General features: G+C 51.5%; 1 protein-coding gene across 1 annotated transcript; it reads left to right on the top strand.

The window, feature by feature from the left end:
• The first annotated feature begins 234 nt into the window (after positions 1 to 234).
• thsd7aa (thrombospondin, type I, domain containing 7Aa) lies at positions 235 to 17,220 on the top strand. The gene is made up of 28 exons (XM_061267366.1): positions 235 to 728; positions 4,317 to 5,376; positions 5,482 to 5,724; positions 5,803 to 5,975; positions 7,104 to 7,259; positions 7,420 to 7,623; positions 7,725 to 7,919; positions 8,430 to 8,655; positions 9,186 to 9,301; positions 9,444 to 9,570; positions 9,693 to 9,796; positions 10,261 to 10,455; positions 10,590 to 10,856; positions 11,622 to 11,800; positions 11,915 to 11,920; positions 11,991 to 12,124; positions 12,279 to 12,432; positions 12,655 to 12,796; positions 12,882 to 12,997; positions 13,067 to 13,184; positions 13,361 to 13,506; positions 13,590 to 13,761; positions 13,847 to 14,020; positions 14,167 to 14,262; positions 14,385 to 14,467; positions 14,685 to 14,901; positions 15,022 to 15,109; positions 15,918 to 17,220. The coding sequence occupies exons 1-28, from the start codon at positions 608 to 610 to the stop codon at positions 16,003 to 16,005; spliced, it is 5,100 nt and encodes a 1,699-aa protein (XP_061123350.1). The 5' UTR covers positions 235 to 607; the 3' UTR covers positions 16,006 to 17,220.
• Positions 17,221 to 17,557: the final 337 nt, after the last annotated feature.

The following is a 17,557-nucleotide window of genomic DNA, read 5'->3' as shown; positions in this document are numbered from 1 at the left end:
ATAATCTGAATTGACGGAAAATGTGCCTCCATCAGTGTAGAAGATTTTTGTTTGTTTATTTGGACTGGGGTGGATCTGAAAAAGAGGAAGGGTAGAGTGGGTGGGCATGTAGGAGTGAGGGGGAGGGAGGGAGGCTGGGAGGGGGAGGGAGGTGCGGCATCAACCGGCATACTAGCAGCAGCAGCAGCAGCAGCAGCAGCAGCAGCAGCAGCAGCAGCAGCAGCAGCAGCAGCAGCAGCAGCAAGGTGGATTTAGGGCTGGCTCTATTGTTCCTTGTGTTATTGGTGCCAAACATCATTGTTCCTCATCAAGGAGCCAGGAAGGAAAGAGAGACAGAGAAGAGCCAGTCCAGTCCAGTCCAGTCCTCCGTCCTGCATCCACCAGGATTGCCTCTTGGATACGCTGGGGTGGACAAAAGCAAAGCAGAAGAAGGCACGCACGCGGGCGCGCGCAGCACACACTTGAGTTGATCTTCACCTCGTGGCTGCCTTGGCTTCTTCTTTTTATCTGCATTGGGAAGTACAGTGCCTGCTGAGCCAGCCAGCCAGCCAGCCAGCCAGCCAGCCAGCGAGCGGTGGCTGGCAGTGGCCATCGGGCTGTTGGGAAGATGGGGGTGCTGAAAAGGGGAGCCTTGCTGTGGAGCTTCTTAGCGCTGCTCTTTCTCTCCATCTGGGAGCTGGATGCACAGGCAGCAGTGGCAATTAAAGCCACCTACATTTGGCAAACAGGTATGTTTTGCACTCGCTGCCGAGTGCTGATCCGCTTACTGAGTCAGTTTGTTTTTTGTCATCATTTTTACATTCAAGCGTAATCAAAAACGTAATGGTAGTGCAATCTTTGCATCTACGGATTGACTGTGCACTTAGAGGAAATGGTATCATTCTCAAAGTTGGATCCCTAGTCATTTTGATGTTGCAGCACCTGACACGACGATATAGATAGGTAGGATGTGATCTACTGCATTCCCTCAGGTCAGCTGCTTGTGCCATAGCAACGCTCAATGTCTTGGACGCTGCTTCTATTGGACTCATTCGTCACACTTTGACACGTGTGCAATTGTTGACAAATATGTAGTGGATGCATCGCTGCCCAGCCCAGCCCAGCCAAAAGGGCCATTTTCAAAGATGAAGGGATTGGCAAGCTGGGATGCACAATTCCACTGTTGTTTTGGGTGGTGCCTTGCACCACTCAAGGCTCATTCACTCTGAGCACATGGTCAGAGGGACACAATACTAATGCATGCTCCAATGAGCAGAACGGAGGGAGGGACGGAGGAGGAGGAGGATGGATCCCCCCAACCTGGAAAGATGGGGGGGGGGGGGGGGCTGCAGCTGGTTCTGGTTGCCGTCTGTTTCATTTCACTGTTATGCTGGATCAATGTGCAATAGCAGCAGCTGATCAATCCTTCGAGTTCCAGTAATGTAGTTCCGCCTGCATAGAATCAATACAAGCTTTGAGTGGAGTCAAGTCCTTGAAAAAAAAAAAATCCATCCATAATATTCTACTATGCCAGTTTGAAAGAACGATGCTGATGATTTGGACAAGGTGGCCTTTGACTTCACTGTTCATTCGCAGTATCGATTCAAAAGGGAAGATTTGGAGGTCACAATTGTTCTTATTTAAGTCACTATTTCTAAATGTAGTCATGAGGTGCAAACAAAGAGCAGACAGATGTTGGTGGTCATGATGGCTCACCATTGCTTGGAGCCTCTTAGCAGGTTGGAAGCCTTGACATGGAAATCCAGGTCAATTACAGCTGATCCCTGATTCCAAAAATGCCCCATGCTATTTGTGAAAGCAGCCAGCCAGCCAGCCAGCCAGCCTATCGAGGTATCATCCCTGTATTGTTGTCATTTGTGGCAATGTTGACTCACTTTGCACGTGGCTCTCCCCTTTGTTCTTCCCCCCCATTGTCCTCATTGCCTCCTCCCACATTAGAATTAAAAATACCCCCCCCCCCCCCCCCCCCCCCCGCTTGTGTTAAATGACCCCTCAGCTTCCAACTGAGGAGAGTGGAAAGGAAGCCATTGGCTGTGTGGAATATACTGTAGCATCATCGTGCGCTGTACCTACTTGTATTTGGCCAGAAATAGGGAGCAACCTATTTAAAGCTGCATGGATTGAAAAGTAAGATTGGCTATGAAGTGGCAAATTGCAGCAATCAACCTCTGTGGGTTTGACAATGCTTCATCTTCGCAGTAAACTGCCTGCCCTGAGTGAAATTCATAAACCTATTGAGTGAGTACCTAACTCTCTTTTAATACGAGCACATTTGTTGTTTCCTACTAAGGCGTTTTTTTTTGCAAGCAGGTCTCCCAAATGTCAAGACCGCCACGGGATGGGTTCAATGCAGAGGACAAATTTCACCACACCCAGATGTGTGCGTGTGTGTGTGTGAGACCATCATTGGGACTTTAACTTTAAGTCATTGAGTGAGCTAGGGTTGCCTCATTACATCTGAAAAATGGGGGACTATAGCAAGTCAAGTATGGTGCCGTGAGTCGGGGAAGCTGAATACAGATACAAGCTCAAACGCCATCATTTGCTTCCTTCAAACCATTCGACCTTTTTTCAGTCCAGCACAGTTTGCGCAACAGACGGAAGTCCACGGAATAACTCGGCCATGACTCTGCTCACGTGCAGGCAAGCAGCAGACATATTGGGCTCACTAATAGATCCAGAAATGTCAATGGCAACATTTTGGCATCATACACACGCACACGCACACGCACACGACGTGCCCCGGAAGAAGGAAGGAAGCAAAGTGTGTATTCTGTGCTTGAGAATGGGATAGAAGCAAATGGATTGTTGGTGGTGTGCTTGCTATTTGATGCCGTCCTACTCTAGTTAAAGCCCTGTTTCCCTTTGGCTAATTGATATTCCTGGAAAGCTTTATGAGATCCAGGGAACGCGCTGGAGGATTGTCCTAAGCGGCATTAAGGGCTTTTCATCAAGGTGTTTCTTCCTCTTCTTGTCTTTCTCTCTGCGCACTTACCTGCAGCCAACGAAAGAGCTGAATAGCTGCTGTAAACAATCTAGCGTCATCGTTGATCGAGTCAATTGGACTACAATCAGGAAACAATGTCTCGCATTGCAGCTTACTACTATGTTGCAAGTGGAAATGCGGTATTGCATTGGCGTACTTGACGGCGTGGGTGCCAGACACAGGAGGTACAGCTTGCAGGCTGCAGCACGCCTTGATCCCAAAGCAGTGGCAGTGTCACGGTAACATTGCTTTCTGAGCATCATGATTTGAATAATAATTGCCCCCACTTCAACAATGACTTTCAAATATAGGCTGGGGGCAATTTGAAATGTCACCAAGCTGATCCTGCCTCCAAAGCTGGCCAATGACTCTGCATTGCATTGCATTGCATTGCATTGCATTGACACCACTGATCAGGAAAATACAAATGGCCTGCACACTTGTTTCTCCCAGGCCGCAATAGCGTTTGTTGTCATCCACGCAATAAAGAAGCCAGATCTGTCCGTGTGTGTTGTGTGTCATCCATCCTCCATCATTCAGTGGCGCATTGTCATATTTGTTTTGCTCTGTATTTCTTGGCCCATAAGCGGCCAAGCTTCACTAGTGTTGCATGATCAGACGTAAGCCTGAAGTACATGCACTCTTTAGTCATGTCTTGGGTGAAGCTGTGGACGTATGGGTGCATTTCATCAGCGTTCCCACGCGCGCGTCATCCAGGAACAACGCGGTCTGATGGCAGCATTGAATCATTCATTACTTGCAGTCGACAATTTCAAGATTCAACAGATTCAAGAGTTTTTTTATTCGTGCCAAACAAGGAATTTGACTTCGGTAAAAACACACCCACATTTGCAGCCAGCCTGTTCAGGAACTCACCACAAGTGCTACAAACGCATCATTTGCATCCCGTATCATCAGCGACATTGATTTCCAGCCTCCTCGCTGCTGCTACTTTCCATGACTGCTCACATTTTCACACCGCAAGCAGCAGGCCTTTGAGGTTGAGATTGAAAAGAAATACATCATGGGATGCAAATGGCATCTTTGCCCAACAATGGTTTTGTTTGTTTGTTTCTTTGTGTGTGCGTGTGTGTGGATCACCTACATTTGACTATTCGACTTGTCTTCTTCTGCAGGCAGTCAAACATGCCCCAAGCCTTAGCATCCTCCCCAAGTTGCTCATTTTGGGCTTTCACCCAACCTTCCTTCCTTCCTTCCTTCCGTCAGTCATTTGGAAGCATCCACCTCCCTCCCTCCCTACCTACCTACCTACCTCCCTCCCTCCCTGCCTCCCCCCCTCCAGCTAAGCCGAATTTCCGATTCGTTTCAGGTGCGTGGGGTCGATGCATGGGCAGCGAGTGCGGTCCGGGAGGCAGCCAGAGCCGAGCGGTGTGGTGCGCTCACTCCGAAGGCTGGACCACCCTCCAAACAAACTGTAACCAGACGCAACGGCCCGACAACCGCCAAAAGTGCTTTCGCGTGTGCGACGGCCACAAGGAGCTCTACGACTGGCAAGTGGGCGCATGGACCCCATGCCTGGCCGTGCGCGGCGCGGGAGGGCGCTCCCCCGCCGCCCTCTGCGCTCGGGGCGAGGAGGGCGTACAGAGCCGCGACGTGGGCTGCGTCCACAAAGTGGACGGCCGACCGGCGGAGGAGGCCATCTGTGAATACTTTGAACCCAAACCCCGCCTGGAGCAGGCCTGTCTTATCCCCTGCCCTCGGGATTGCGTCCTGTCCGAGTTTAGTCCGTGGACGCCCTGTTCCAAGACTTGCGGCATGGGCTTGCAGAACAGAATTCGCGCCGTTCTGGCCCCGCCCTTATTCGACGGCGCCGCCTGCTCTAACCTGACCGAGTTTCAGACGTGCCAACCGGGACCCTGCCAGGGAGAGGAGAGCCTGTACAGCCTGAGAGTCGGGGCCTGGGGCCCCTGCTCCGTGCCCGTCGTCTCCAGACAGGCCAGACAAGCTGAGGGAGGAAGTCATCCAGCGGCCAAAAAGGGAGGCCAAAAACAAGCCGCAAGACTGGACAAACACAGGAGAGAGGGGCTCCAACGGCCCAAAGAGGCGGACATGCAGAAGGATCAACTTCCCCGGCAGGCAGACAAAGCGCCAGCGAGGAAATGGAGCAAGGTGAACGCAAAAGCCCACAGAGCGCCGGAGCGGCAGAGAAAGGCCAAAAACAAAGAGAAACGGGAGAAGAACAAACTCACCCGAGAGAGGTTGAGGGAGAAGGCAAAGGCTAAGGATCCCGAGACCCGAGAGCTCATCAAAAAGAGACGCCACAGGAACCGTCAGAACCGCCCAGGAGGCAAGTTCTGGGATTTGCAAATTGGGTACCAGACCAGAGAAGTCTCCTGTGTGCATAAGAGTGGCGCTGTTGAGGCTCTAAGGTAAGTGGCGCCGGTTGTGCCGAAAGAGCGAGCCCACGTCTGACCAGACTGCTTGGCTGTGGCTTTGCCTTTGGCTTTGCCTTTGCCGCCGTTATTTCCTTCCAGTCTGTGCTCGCACCAATCGCTGCCAGTCACCTTCCAAGCGTGCGTCGTCACCAAAGACTGCAACGTGACCCAATGGTCCCAATGGTCGGCTTGCTCCAAGGACTGCGCCGGGCCCGAGGGCCAGCGGACCCGCGCTCGAAAAGTCAGCCAGTTCTCCGTGGGAGGAGGGACCCGGTGTCCCGAGCTGGAAGAGAAGGAGCCGTGCAATCCTCAAGGAGAAACGCTGGCGCCACCCTGCATTGCGTAACTTGTTTCTTCATCGCCATTTGCCACGTTTGTTTGTGAGCTACGGTACAATCTCCAATGCACATCTTTCCGCAGTTACACGTGGAAGAGCACCGAGTGGTCCGAATGCAGGGTGGACGCGTTGCTGAGCCAACAGGACCGGCGGAGAGGAAACCAGACTGGCTTGTGCGGAGGTGGCATTCAGTCTCGAGAGGTTTACTGCGTCCTGGCCGCTGGAGATCCGCCGTCCCACCTCGCGAGCAAAGAAGGTCATCCATCTCTTTCCAATTTCAAATAGCCATTGGCAATTCTGTGCGTGAAGCTTGCAAAATACGGAATCTTGCTATATGATATGGCTTGAATATTTGCTGAGGTGTCACAGGTCCAATACAGGGCTTTTGTGTGACATCTATTTCTCCCTAATATTGGATCAAACGTTGACATCTGTCAGGGCCAGCCAGCTGTAGCTCAAGTAAACATGAGGGAAGCTGAGCACTTGTTTGGTGACTGGATGGATGGATGGATGGATGGATGGATGGATGGATGGATGGATGGAAGGAAGGAAAAGGTAGCAGCTCAAAGCACTTTCATCACCACATGAATAACATGGGTGAAAGTTCATCTGTTGGGGCCCATCTGAGCCCTAACATCTGTTAGGTTGCCGTCCCCTGCTTTCCTGTACATGTTAGGACCAGAAATGACAATTTAACTCATTTGAAATGGGCGACTTCACCATTTGAATCCATGCAAATGTGCACGCAAAAGCCACCAAGAGCTGAAAAATGAGCTTGCGGCCAGTGACTGCTCGTGCTTATCCGTTGACACGGCTCCATCTGGAAGCTGAAGTGAAAATGATTGCCATCGTCTGCTCGCGAGCACGCACGCACGCAGCCAGCCAGCCAGCCAGCCAGCCACTTTCAGGTGTCACATTTCGCATTGCCAATTCAGTTAACGGCCAGCGTTGAGTTTCACACCTTTGCCGGCAGGAAATAGAAGCCAACCTGCTCAAGTGTGAATAGAAGAAATGCTATGGAATGGCTTTGGGATTGAAGCAGATCTTAACGAGACGCTCGGCATGCACTTGTTCTTGAAATCGCTCTTCGTTCCAATCAAAAGAGACTATTTGAGGCAAATGTGCTGTTCATTGTGCATTGTCATCCGATTGTGTTTTTTTACTTTCACCATATTCGACGTGGAAGCTCCAAAATAGGTGGTCGCGGTGACCTAATGCTTGTTTGAGCCCAGAAGAAGGCCATTTGCATCCCAATGAGTCTGAGTCCCTGTGTGGCACAGCGAGCTGATGGATGGATGGATGGATGGATGGATGGATGACCTTGCAGCCAGAAAGGGATAAGATATGCACATATACGTCCATATACAATGTGTGTTCCATTCAGCACTGCGACCAGTCAACAGTGATCTGTGTGTGGGCATTCCCCCCAACACCACCCAGCTCTGCCACATCAACTGTCCGGTGGAGTGTCGGCTTTCGTCTTGGAGTGCCTGGGGACCGTGCACCTATGAAAAGTGCCAGGATCAAAGTGCAAAGAAAGGTATGGAGCGTCGGTCCATGTCCATTTGGCCGTGCCACGCTTTCTTCAAAGCAGCGTTTTAGGGGGAGCGGAAAGACAAAAAAGAGGCATTTCTTAGTGAGTGATGTTGTTGCCATTGACTGCTTTTTCGTCTTCTTCTTCTTCTTGTCACTGTCAACAGGCTTCAAAATGAGGAAGCGTCAAATCGTCAACCATCCGACAGGCGGCACAGCAAATTGCCCGCACTTAGTGGAGGCCATACCGTGCGAAGAGCCCAGATGCTACGAGTGGCTTGTGCTCAAGCTGGAAGAGTGCGTCCCTGACAATGACAGGGAATGTGGACCCGGAACACGCAGTCCTCAAGTTCAGTGTGTCAACACTGACGGTTTGTTGGAGCTGATTGTTTTTTTGTTTGCATGCTTTTCTTCTGTCTGCCTGCGTGTGTGTGTCCAAGCGGCACGATGATAACACGAGCCTTCGTGTCAGGCCAACGTGCCGAGACGCAACTTTGCCGCGATGCCATCCTGCCCATGCCGGTCATCTGCGAGGTGCCTTGTCCAAAGGACTGCGCCCTCAGCACTTGGACCCAGTGGTCCCCGTGTTCCCACACCTGCTCTGGAAAAAGTACGGAAGGCAAGCAGAGCAGAGCGCGCTCCATTTTGGCCTACAATGCAGGAGAGGGTAAGCGGCAACACTCCGAATCAAACGCCTTTCAAAGGGATAGCGATACTCTTTGAAGCTCCAATTGGAGTTCATGCGGAAGTCGTACAGATAGGACCACGTTTTGTTTGTTTAAGGTCCAATTGGAGCTCACGCTGAACTCGTACATCTTGTTTGACACCCTGACCTAGGAATGCTCATCACACTGAAGAAGCTTTTTCTCTTTGAAGAGCCCGTCATTCCCATTTCAGCGCTAATGGCTGAGCATCTCCTCAGGCAAGCGTGGCCAGTAGTGACATGGTTTTGTGGTGAAGTCAAGTGCAAGACCTTATTCTGGCTTTGTGGTGAAGAAGGTCACGTCAAGTGCAAGAGAGCTTATTCTGATCACCAGCCATTTTCACCCCAGGGCTCATATCAACAATTCTCTTGTGTCTTACAGATACAAATCAATGAACCTATAGCTCCTCCTTCAATTCATGCTCGGACTCAAGTAGAAGGACAAAGCAAGTGATGAGTCTTGTCCTTTAATAGGTGGAATCCAGTGCCCCAATATCAGTAGCCTGCAGGAGGTGAGGAGCTGCAACCAGCACCCGTGCACGGTGTACCACTGGCAGACGGGCATCTGGGGACAGTGCACAGAGGACTCCTCCATCCCAGCGACCAACGCATCCATAGACCGGTCCTCGTGCTCTGTCGGGATGCAGACTCGCAAGGTCATCTGCGTCCGGGTTAACGTGGGCCAGGTTCCGCCCAAAAAGTGAGTCCAATCGATTGGAGTTTTGGAGGGAGGGAGGGAGGGAGGGAGGGAGGGAGGGATGGAGGGATGGAGGGAGGGAGGGAGGTTGGGATGGAGGGAGGGCTTCATTTCAGATGCTCATCATTGATCAGCTCGATGACTGAACGCTCGCTCGCTCGCTGTCATTCCCAGCGGAAAGCCTTCTTTCTTTCTTTCTTTCTTCCGTCTGTCACATGACTATCGCGGCAGAGATGGCTAGCGTCTTCACACATGCGGCCGGGTCGATTCCTTCCCTAGACGTCTGCTGGGGCCAAGGATGTTGTATGATTTTGGCAGCAGAGTAGCAAAGCCCCCAGGCGGTGTATGGAAATGACTACTATCCTGTCATTGGAGCATGCTTTTGCAGATGACGGCTACACGCTGGTGCCGCAGGATATCCGTGTATATCGGTCTATTTTTTTGTTCGCATCAGACAAGGCAGTCTTCTAATGGCTGTGAGCGCCGCCCGCCGTTGGAAGACTGCCAGCCAAAGCCAATGTCAATGCTTTCAGGTGTCCAGAGAGCCTGCGCCCAGACACGGTCAGGCCCTGCTTCTTGCCTTGCAAAAGGGACTGCTTGCTCAGCCCGTACAGTGAGTGGAGCCCCTATCCGTCAACATGTCCAAAAGGTTGGTTGGCTTCAGCATATGGGAAAGGGCCATTTTGTCCAGGGATGGAACGTTCTATTGAAGGCCAAACTCTTTTGCTAGAGGCAGCCTTTGTCATTGACTGTGGGGAATCTTTTCTTGTCTGTCCTTTGCTTGCCTGCAGGTGGCAAGACAAAGCAATACAGAAAACGTGTCGTCATCCACTTCCCAGCCAATGGAGGACAGGAGTGTCCAGAAGTGCTGACACAAGAGCGAGAGAGTGATGCTCCTTCTGTCTGTCCAGGATACAGGTACAAGTCCCTTTTCACAAGCCAATTTCATTTTGTCAACACTATGAGTTGCGCATGGATTTCTTTGGTCCGCAACCCACGCAGGCTTTTAAACACGAGTACTAAAGGCTTTCTTGCTTTAGATGGAAAACGCATAAATGGCGAAGATGCCAAATGGTTCCATGGTCAGTCCGTCAGGACAGCCCTGGGGCTCAGGAAACCTGTGGATCGGGCCTACAGGTTCGAGGTGAGAACGCGTTGTCGCTTCTGGAAACCTAAGATATAGTGGAGTCTTTGGAAAAGCCTTGTTTGCTTGATGAAGAAGCAGAATAACCCATACAGCGCTTCTCAAAGTGACTGGACATGAAGCCAGTGCTAGTAGAAGAGAATCCTGGCAGACGTTGGCGCTCAAATTCCTCTCCCGCTCTCTGACATGCGTATTGAGTCCATGATCTAATCCAATGATGCGCATCCTGCTCCACCACTTTGATGATGTCTCTTGCTAGGATTTAGCACCTGTCAAAGTAGGCTTAATAGACGAGCCTCTCTCTTTCATTCAATGATGAAACATTTTAACGTTTTTGCTTTGACCTGTATTTCTTTGCTGTTGTAGCATATCTGCATTAGCAATGGAGAGTAAAGCCTTCTCTGCACCGTGTCGTCCCTCCGTCCGTCCGTCTATCCATCCATCCATTAACAACCCCCCCATAGCCGTGTCATGCCGGAGGCAGGATGGTGGGCAGGCGGATATCGAAGCTTGTCTGAAGTTCTTCAGGTCCATGCCGCCTCTCACCCAGCTCTGCCAGCTGCCCTGCCAGGAGGACTGCCAATTGAGCAACTGGTCCAAATTTTCCCCTTGCACAGCCGACTGTGTGGGGGTCAGGGTCCGCAAACGCACGCTTGTGGGTAAGCGCATATACGTACGTAGAAAGAAAGAAAACAACATCTACAAAATGCACTCAAAACTCAAAATGCCACCATTATTTTCCTCCACATTCATGTCCAGGAGTAATTTTCCCAAATGCTTGTATGGGTTGCAGGTAAGAGCAAGAAGCGAGAGCAGTGTAGGAACCACCAGATGTATCCCCTGAGTGAGACTCAGTACTGCCCGTGCAACAAATACAACGCCCAGCCCGTGGGCAACTGGTCCGACTGCATACTTTCCGAGAGCGGCCGCGCCGAAGGACAACTGGGCCTGAAGGTCCAGGGCGATATCAAGGAGTGCGGTCAAGGCTACCGATACCAAGCTATGGCTTGCTATGACCAGGATAACCGCATTGTAGAGACTTCACGTTGCAACAGTCATGGTGAGCTGATCTTCACTTTTGAAATGGAAACAAAGAACAAACCTGCAATGACTAATGAGAAGCTTGAGAGTGGAAGTCGTCGTCGGCGGCGTCGTCGTGGGGGACAAAAAACAAAAAGTGCAACCACACATTGGCCATTCATTATTGATACTAGGGCACAGCTGGCACAGCAACAAAAGGAAAGACTGACAAATAGGAGCAACGCTAGAGTGAAGTGGGACACAGCTGGAGACTCACTTTTAGTCTCGCTGGCAGGTCAACTGACAAAGCTTCAACCACCACCACCACATAGGGCTGGCTGGCTGGCTGGCTGCCTGGCCTGCTGGCTGGCTGGCTGGCTGGCTGCCTGGCTGGCTGGCTGGCCGATGCTTGTTGTCCTCTTGGATATGGCCTGCGTTCTAATCAGTCAGGCTGAAATTAGCTCCAATCTGTCTGGACTGGACCAACAGACTGGATGTAGTCGCTCCGAGTCTGCCAGCAAAGGCCACGAAAGGGAATTAGGAATGACGGAGGACTTATAGCCACGGCAAGGAAAATCGAGAAGACGTCAAAGCCTTTGGGCCAATCTGTGCTTGTTCCATCCATCAAAAAAGCCATCCAGCTCTCCTCCCAGGTGGAGAGGAGAGAGAGAGGGATGGCTTTTTTCGGGCTTTTGAAGAATCGGGCCGGGCCGCAAGTGACAGCTGTCAGCTTGGGCTCAGAGTCAAAGTCGTGTGATTCCAATCCACCGTTTATGTTCTCCATTTGTCGTCCTATTGTTTGTAGGACACATCGAGGAGGCTTGCATCATTCCCTGTCCGTCCGACTGCAAACTCAGCGAGTGGTCCAATTGGTCACGATGCAGCAAGTCGTGCGGCAGCGGCGTTAAAGTTCGATCCAAATGGCTCCGAGAAAAACCATACAACGGTGGGAGGCCTTGCCCCAAACTTGACCACGTCAACCAGGTGAGCCGTTGTGTCCTCTGATAAGCTCGGCCAAGGTCTCGTAGAGGAGCCTGTCAATGACGTGAGCGTTTCTCTTCTCTTCTCTTTTCTTTGTCCAATGCATTTCAACCACAGGCACAAGTAAGGAGCGTTGACCATTACCCCAGCGCATACTTTGGCGTGTACGTACTTTGAAATCTGCTTCAAACAGGTTTATGAAGTGGTGCCATGTGTCAGTGACTGCGGCCAGTATATTTGGCTGGTAGAGCCATGGAGCGGATGGAAGGTTAGCAGCGTGGACCTGAAGAACAACTGCGGCGAAGGTGTGCAGACCAGAAAAGTCAGGTAAAGAGGTGCTCATACCGTGGCGTGGTGCCTCGCCTCGCCTCGCCTCGCCTCGCCTCGCCTCCCCTCCCCTCCCCTCCCCTCCCCTCCCCTCGCCTCGCCTCTGTATTTTGCCCAAGCTAGCGCCGACAGGCCATCGTGTTTCGTATAACAGGTGTATGCTGAACACCGTCGACGGCCCCTCGGAGCAGGTGGAGGACTACCTGTGCGATCCGGAGGAGATGCCTGTGGGCGCTCGCAACAGCCAGCTTCCCTGTCCAGAGGACTGTGTCTTATCAGACTGGGGAGCCTGGAGTCCATGCCCATTGGTGAGAAAGGCATGTGCATCCGCAGCACTTTCTGTGTCCATTTGAGCTTTTTTGCCAGTGGGGTAGCAGTGGTCTGCATAGTAACCCTTGTATAGGATGCGTCTGTACCGCTGATGGCTTGCCAAGTTTGAGCTCTATAAAGACAAGATTTTTTTATCAAAGAAATTGCACTTTGACTCGATGACCTGTATGTATGTACGTACGTATTTGTTTGTCGCTCAGCCCTGTGACGGGAACAGTACGCGTGAGAGGAGGGCTTATCCAATCAGGCAGCCCGGAAAGGACAAGGAGTGCCCTTTGAGCACTCAAGCGGTGTTTTGCAAACTCAACAGCAATTGCTTCCACTACTCGTACAACATCACAGGTGAGAGCCAAGGAGCTGGCCGGCCGGCAGGCTCAAATTGTGCTGGCTGCAAACCTCGTGGTCTTTCCTCCGTTGATCTGAGCAGATTGGAGTACTTGTCAGCTGAGTGATCGAGCGGTCTGCGGAAATGGGATCAAAACCCGCATGCTGGACTGTGTGCGGAGTGACGGCAAATCTGTTGACCTAAAGTTCTGTAAAGAGGTGGCTGGGTTAGGGTTGGCTATTTTTGCTTTCTTTTGCGCCCTCTCCAATCAAATCCTTGTCTTTCAGCTTGGTCTGGAGAGGAAGTGGCAAATGAACGCCTCTTGTGTCGTGGAGTGCCCCGTCAACTGCCAACTGTCCGAGTGGTCGGCATGGTCCGACTGCACGCGTACGTGCGGACTCCGAGGTATCTGGAGACTTGAGGGTTGCAGGTTCACCGTGAGAATTTGCCACTGCTTGTCACCAAGACGTTCTGATGAGGCAAAAACGCCTCTATTTTTTCTCGCTCTCTCTGTCTGTCTCTCTCTCTCTCTGTCTGTCTCTCTCTCTCTCTCTCTCTCTCTTCCCCCCCCCGGTCTTCAGGCAAGCTGTGGAGAAGACGGACAGTCATCCAGGCTCCCCAGGGCGACGGGCGGCCGTGCCCGAGCCAGATGCAGCAGTGGAAGCCGTGCCTCGTGAAGCCCTGCTACAGCTGGAGATACAGCGGCTGGTCCGAATGCAAGTCTGAGGTCAGCCGCTCGGCAAGTCTGAGGTGGCTCTCCGGCCGGCCAGATATCCCAATCATCCTACGGGACATTTTCTTCAACCGCAGGGTGCGAGATGTGGCCAAGGCTTGCGCTTCAGGAACATTTCATGCTTGGTGTCGGACGGAAGCCATCTCCCAGGGAGTCTGGTGGACGACGAGCTGTGTGGAGACCAAGAGCCCGTGGTGGAAGGCGATACGCACGTCGTACTGCAGGAGTCCTGCACGGTTCCGTGTCCGGGTATACAAAGTCACTTTAGTCAAGCCATTCATTCAATCATTTTTGGAATAATGCAAACAAATACAAATTCTTTTCTTCTTCTTAGGGGAATGCTACCTGACAGACTGGACAGTTTGGAGTCTGTGCCAGTTAAGCTGCGTTGGTGGGGACGATCTGGGCTTTGGCTCCGTGCAGGTCCGCTCTCGAGCTGTTGTGGCTCAAGACCCTGAGAATCTGCTTCAGTGTCCGGAACAGGAGCTGGAGGCCCGGCCGTGTACAGGTTCAAATTTGCACAATAGTGCTTTGTATCTGAAATCCAGCATTCCGCCTCAAAGCGTCCTCCATATGTTTTCATTTGAATTGAGCGAGCGTCAGTTGTGAAATGAATGAATAAATGAATGAATGGATGGAACGTTCTCTCTTCAGAGGGCCAGTGTTTGGAATACGCCTGGCGAGCGGCACCGTGGAGAGGCTCGTCGCGGCACGTCTGGTGCCAGCGCTCGGACGGGCTCAATGTCACAGGTGACGCGTGCAAACGTCACACCATGCGCACACATTCCAGACTCATTTGCGAAAGGTCCAAACGTAGTATTTGCCAGGGAGGGTCTGCTTGTGGCTGACGGCAGCAACGGTGTCAATTACAGGCGGGTGCCCGAGCGCAGCCAAGCCGACGGCCGAGCGATCCTGCCACCCGCCCTGCACCGAGCCGCGTTCCTTTTGTACAGAGGTGAGCGGGAGCAAAGGCGCTAATCCAGCCGCCTTTGTCGTGCAGGCCGTGAACCTTTTGAAGATCCCGCCCTTTTGAATACCCTCTTTTGTGTGCTTGATGGGAGCGATATTGTCTGTCACCTTGGTAATCTCCTTGAATTGTCGCCACCTTCCTCCCTCCCTCCCTCCCTCCCTCCCTCCCTCCCTCCTTCCTTCTTTCCGTGTACGCGTGTCAGTCGGGCGTTTGTGGCTGCGAGGAGGGCTACACAGAGGTTATGACCTCTGACGGACTACTAGACCAGTGCACGGTCATCCCAGTGCTGGAGATCCCCAGTGGCGGTGACAACAAAGCAGACGTCAAGACCATCGTGGCCTTCAACCCCACCCGGCCACCGGCAGTCAGCCTACCGGGCAGGGTGGGCCGCACCTGGTTCCTGCAGCCTTTCGGTCCAGGTAGACGCAATTGCAATCCGTGATCAAATTGGATTGGACTGAATTCAAAAGGACAGTAGAGAGATCAAAATGGCCGTGTCGATGCTCTATTACTCACTCGCTCCCGATGTTTGATTACAGATGGAAAGCTGAAGACCTGGGTATATGGCGTAGCAGCAGGAGTTTTTGTTCTTCTCGTCTTTATAATGTCAATGACTTACTTGGCATGGTAAAGTACCAGCACACCTCCCTCCCTCCCTCCCTCCCTTTCATTCACATCATCACCAGTGATTGAATGGGGATCAGAAGAGAGAAAGAAGGCTTCCAGTCTGATGCAACTGGCAAATCCCTCCGATTCGATTCAAATTTTACAAGTTTGATCTCCATGACGTCACTGTCCATGTTTAATCAGGGTTTTTGTGTCCATCGTCACCATTTCATTTTTTTTTTCTCCCCCCCTCCCCCTCCGCCTTCACATTCTCTGTTTAGTCGTGGCTTTTGGCTTTGCCGTGAGCCAAAGTTCAAGCCCCCTGCAGATGGGGTGTACTGGCTGGATCCAAACAGCTACACAGTGCCTTACATCTGCCCGTCGTGCCAGAACCTTGAGCAGCAAGAGCTCTGGCAACACCAGAAGCAGCAGCAATATGCAGTCCAGCAGCCTCCTCAAGCGGCCTCGCAGCCGCGGCTGCAGGCACAGCAGCAGCAGCAGGCGCAGCAGCAGCATGTGCAGCAGCAGCGTTCACTCCACTGCTCCACACCTCAATTTGAAACGCTAATCACTTAATCGGGACAACGGCTGTTTGTTGGCTGGCTGACTTTGATTTGCTGCCATGCTGCCATGCTGCCACGCTGCCCTCCTCCTTGTCTGTGATTCATCTTTGATCATTTCATTTTCATCATTTGACGGAGGTGAGCTTCCAGCGTCAACATCACGATCAGCCTTTGTGTTGCGGAAGCAGCTCGGCACGCATCCCAGTTAGCTAACTTGCCTTTATCATGGGCCCAAATGTTTGCTTTTGGTTCTTTTTGTCCGGCAGCAAGAAGCCAAAGAAAGCACAGCGACGACAGATGAACAACAGACTGAAGCCACTGACGCTGGCCTATGACGGAGACGCCGACATGTAGGAGGAGCGTGGAAAAGGCTTGAGCTATCAACTCGTCTCCTTAGCAGATTTGCTTTCCTCCACGGTACGCTCTTCTTGTTTTGCTTTCACAAAAGCCTTTCCGACTTGATTTGACTTCCGACGTGTGGAGGTTTGCCTTTTTCAGGCACGTTTGTCCTGCTAAGCTCCATTGTTCTTTTGGTCACAAGAGAAAGGGACGGAGCATTTTGAATTTCACACACTTTTTTTCGTTGAACTTTTGTATTTTTTTATTTTTTTATGATCTCATCTTTCTTTCTTTCCTTCCGTCATTTTTGTTTTGTTCCGGGCATCATTTTGCACTATATTAGTGCAGCCGGTTGTAGTCGTATGTCTGGCCTCCACACAAGAAATGGCCGGTCTGTCCAGAAAATGCATTGAAGAAATGCCAATGTAAATGATGATTCTCAGCATCCCTTTCAAACATGTACAGGTGCCGTACGGTGGTTGTGGAAGAGCAAATCTTTTGTCTCATTTCCTCACACTGGTGCATTTCCCACCACCAAAGCGAATCTCCAAAAGTTTGCACTTACTTACCGAGTTTGACTTTGGACAGCGCTCACGAAGGAAAAGTTTGAAGGTTTTGTGCGATGATGGTCTCATTTAGTTGCACGAGTCTTAATTGCGTCGAAAAGCACCGGAGACTGGTCCGAGTTCCCGCAACGCCGCATCTTTTCACGGGATGCCTGCCGCCAGGGAGACGCCTGGGATATTCTCGTTTTGTAAGCCTCAAGGTGGGTGACCTTCGGGTCCGAGGGAGCCGCTGTCCCGCCTGTTTGGGAAGCGACAAAGCAGGTCAGACTTTGACCTCATTTGACTGCTCCTTTGGATGCTTGACATCGGTCCATCCATCCATCGAACGTCTTTGTTTGCCACCGTCCCATAATCGATGACTGAGCTTGAAGATGCAGTTGCAAATCTCATTGTCAAGCTTTGCCAATGGATATTATCAAAGAAGCAGTGTACATTGTATTCATTGTCAACGGCCCGGCCCGCTGTGCCGGCGGTAACTTCACGGAATGTTTCCTTTCTGTTTGCTTTATTAGGAGTTGTAGGGACTGGGACTTTTTTGTACTGCAAAAGGAATAAATGCCCAGCCAATGCCAGTATACCAACGTGGTGGAAAAATGAAGTTTGTTCTTTCCTACTCTTTGTATGTCTTTGAATAATTGCTGATAATAAACCCCGAGAAAAAGAATACATAGTTCAGCCCATTTTTGACGACCAAAGGTTTGACACCACTCGATTTATTTCTCGAAATGCAGCACATGCCACCAAATCGGGATTTAACTTTACTGCTTAAATAGGCTCGGTTTGTGTCGACGTGTTCGGTTTGCGTAGAGATGTGTTACTTGTCCCCAAAAGGTGTGATTGGGTGCACTCCATGTACTATATAGACGTGTCCTTCCACTTGCTTGAATGCAACTTGCCAATATCTTCTCTTGGCGGATTGACGCCGGTCGCTGCCAACTCGGCGGCGGCGTCGGCGTCGGCGTCTTCACTCTTGCTCTCCGTGTACACCTGTCGTCTCCCTT

Source organism: Syngnathus typhle, linkage group LG20 (genome assembly GCF_033458585.1).
Source record: "Syngnathus typhle isolate RoL2023-S1 ecotype Sweden linkage group LG20, RoL_Styp_1.0, whole genome shotgun sequence".
In the NCBI taxonomy this organism is placed as follows: domain Eukaryota; kingdom Metazoa; phylum Chordata; class Actinopteri; order Syngnathiformes; family Syngnathidae; genus Syngnathus; species Syngnathus typhle.
Note: the sequence above shows the minus strand (reverse complement) of the source record. Positions and strands in the feature narration are given on the sequence as shown.

Bases quoted from the DNA above. Each gene is read 5' to 3' on its own strand.
- thsd7aa (XM_061267366.1), top strand. From the start codon at position 608: ATGGGGGTGCTGAAAAGGGGAGCCTTGCTGTGGAGCTTCTTAGCGCTG. The intron at 13,762-13,846 runs GTATACAAAGTC...TCTTCTTCTTAG, and splicing joins CTGCACGGTTCCGTGTCCGG to GGGAATGCTACCTGACAGAC. The intron at 14,468-14,684 runs GTGAGCGGGAGC...TACGCGTGTCAG, and splicing joins CGCGTTCCTTTTGTACAGAG to TCGGGCGTTTGTGGCTGCGA.